The following is a 1,393-nucleotide window of genomic DNA, read 5'->3' on the forward strand; positions in this document are numbered from 1 at the left end:
CCGCATTAGCAGTTCTGGAGGCCGAAATCCGTCGTCGTCAAGATCATCGCCTGCATGCATATTGTCGTTGACCACCGTGGTCACCACGAGACTGGAAATTGCGTGTGGCAGACGCCAAGCTCAACAACCCCGCGATGCATTTTTCAGTGCAATAAGATATCGGCCTCAGGATGCCGAGCGCTTTGCAGTCGAGTTTGCACCGCTATGCAGTGCACTCATATGATCAATCTCCAGCCTCTCATTTATTATGAGAGCAAGCATTTCTTGCAAGTTACATGCCATGCTCCAGCCCCACACGCCATTACTGACGAACGCGTAGTTGAAGCAAAGCTGTCTCCATACTGAAATCCAGACGCCATATGGTCAGCATTGCACGCTCTCATTGGGGGATTATCACGACATATCACCACACCATTGGTCAAAATCTCTACCCAACCCAAAAGAATCCACGTTTTGTGTTGGATACATCTTGAGCTCAAAATTTTGAATAAAATCTCCAATTAAAAGCTACCATCAATCGCACTATCATACAACATTCCTGTTCTTAACCCACACTTTACTAAACCAGAGATAACAATACTCCAAAATTCTATATTCCTATTATATTCCATTAAACAAACTCGTCCCAAACTCCTTCCTCCTCCAGTACAATATGCACAGAGCAAAACAACGGGGAAGGGGGACAAGGCAAAGCGAAAGAAGGAACGCAAGACGCCCCGCTCTCTACCATGTCGAGCAGCGGCAGCATGCGCAGCCCCGGGCAGGGCGGCGCCATCAGCAAGCGCTTCAACAAGGCGCGGAGACGTGGCAACAGCCAAGGGGAGGCTCTCTCCAGCGGCAGCGGCAGCGCCTTCGGGGGGATGAGTCCCGTGGGCAGCTTCGGTAATAGTGGACGTAACACCATCAGCTTCGGCAAACCGGCGCTGTCCTCGTCGCCTGCGACGACTCCTGGCCAGCACATGAACTCAATTAAGGACGATTCGTCTGGCTTCGTGTCCAGCAAGACGGGGTTCCTCACTAAGCGCGCCATGTCGAGTATGGACGCGTTCGCTAACTGGAAGGAGCGCTTCTTCGTGTTGGCTGAGGGCCATCTGTCCTACTATAAGCAGGGCGGAGGCTTCTTCAACACTGGCAAGGAAGACATCGTCCATCTTAAGGGCGAACTAGAGCTCACGCCCGATACGATCGTACGGAAGAGCAATATCGACGACAAAGCCAATTGCTTCGAGGTGGTGACCCCCACTAAGAAAATGTTCTGTCAGGCCAGCACGGCCAGAGAGATGGAGGACTGGGTCAAGTCTGTACGAGCTCATATTAACGCCCTTAAGAAGAGTCAGATGCGAGGCAGTTTCCACGACGCAGCGCCTGTGAACCTCGGCGCTTCAGGCGGCCC

At 52.3% G+C, this 1,393-nt stretch overlaps 1 protein-coding gene across 1 annotated transcript; it reads left to right on the plus strand.

The window, feature by feature from the left end:
* Positions 1–728: 728 nt before the first annotated feature.
* PPTG_18297 (hypothetical protein) lies at positions 729–1,371 on the plus strand (the record flags this gene model as incomplete). Its single annotated transcript, XM_008916354.1, has 2 exons — positions 729–1,301; positions 1,345–1,371. 2 exons carry the CDS (start codon positions 729–731, stop codon positions 1,369–1,371), a joined length of 600 nt encoding a protein of 199 aa, XP_008914602.1.
* Between the last annotated feature and the right edge of the window lie 22 nt (positions 1,372–1,393).

The sequence above is a fragment of the Phytophthora parasitica genome, assembly GCF_000247585.1.
Source record: "Phytophthora parasitica INRA-310 unplaced genomic scaffold supercont2.82, whole genome shotgun sequence".
NCBI lineage: Eukaryota > Oomycota > Peronosporomycetes > Peronosporales > Peronosporaceae > Phytophthora > Phytophthora nicotianae.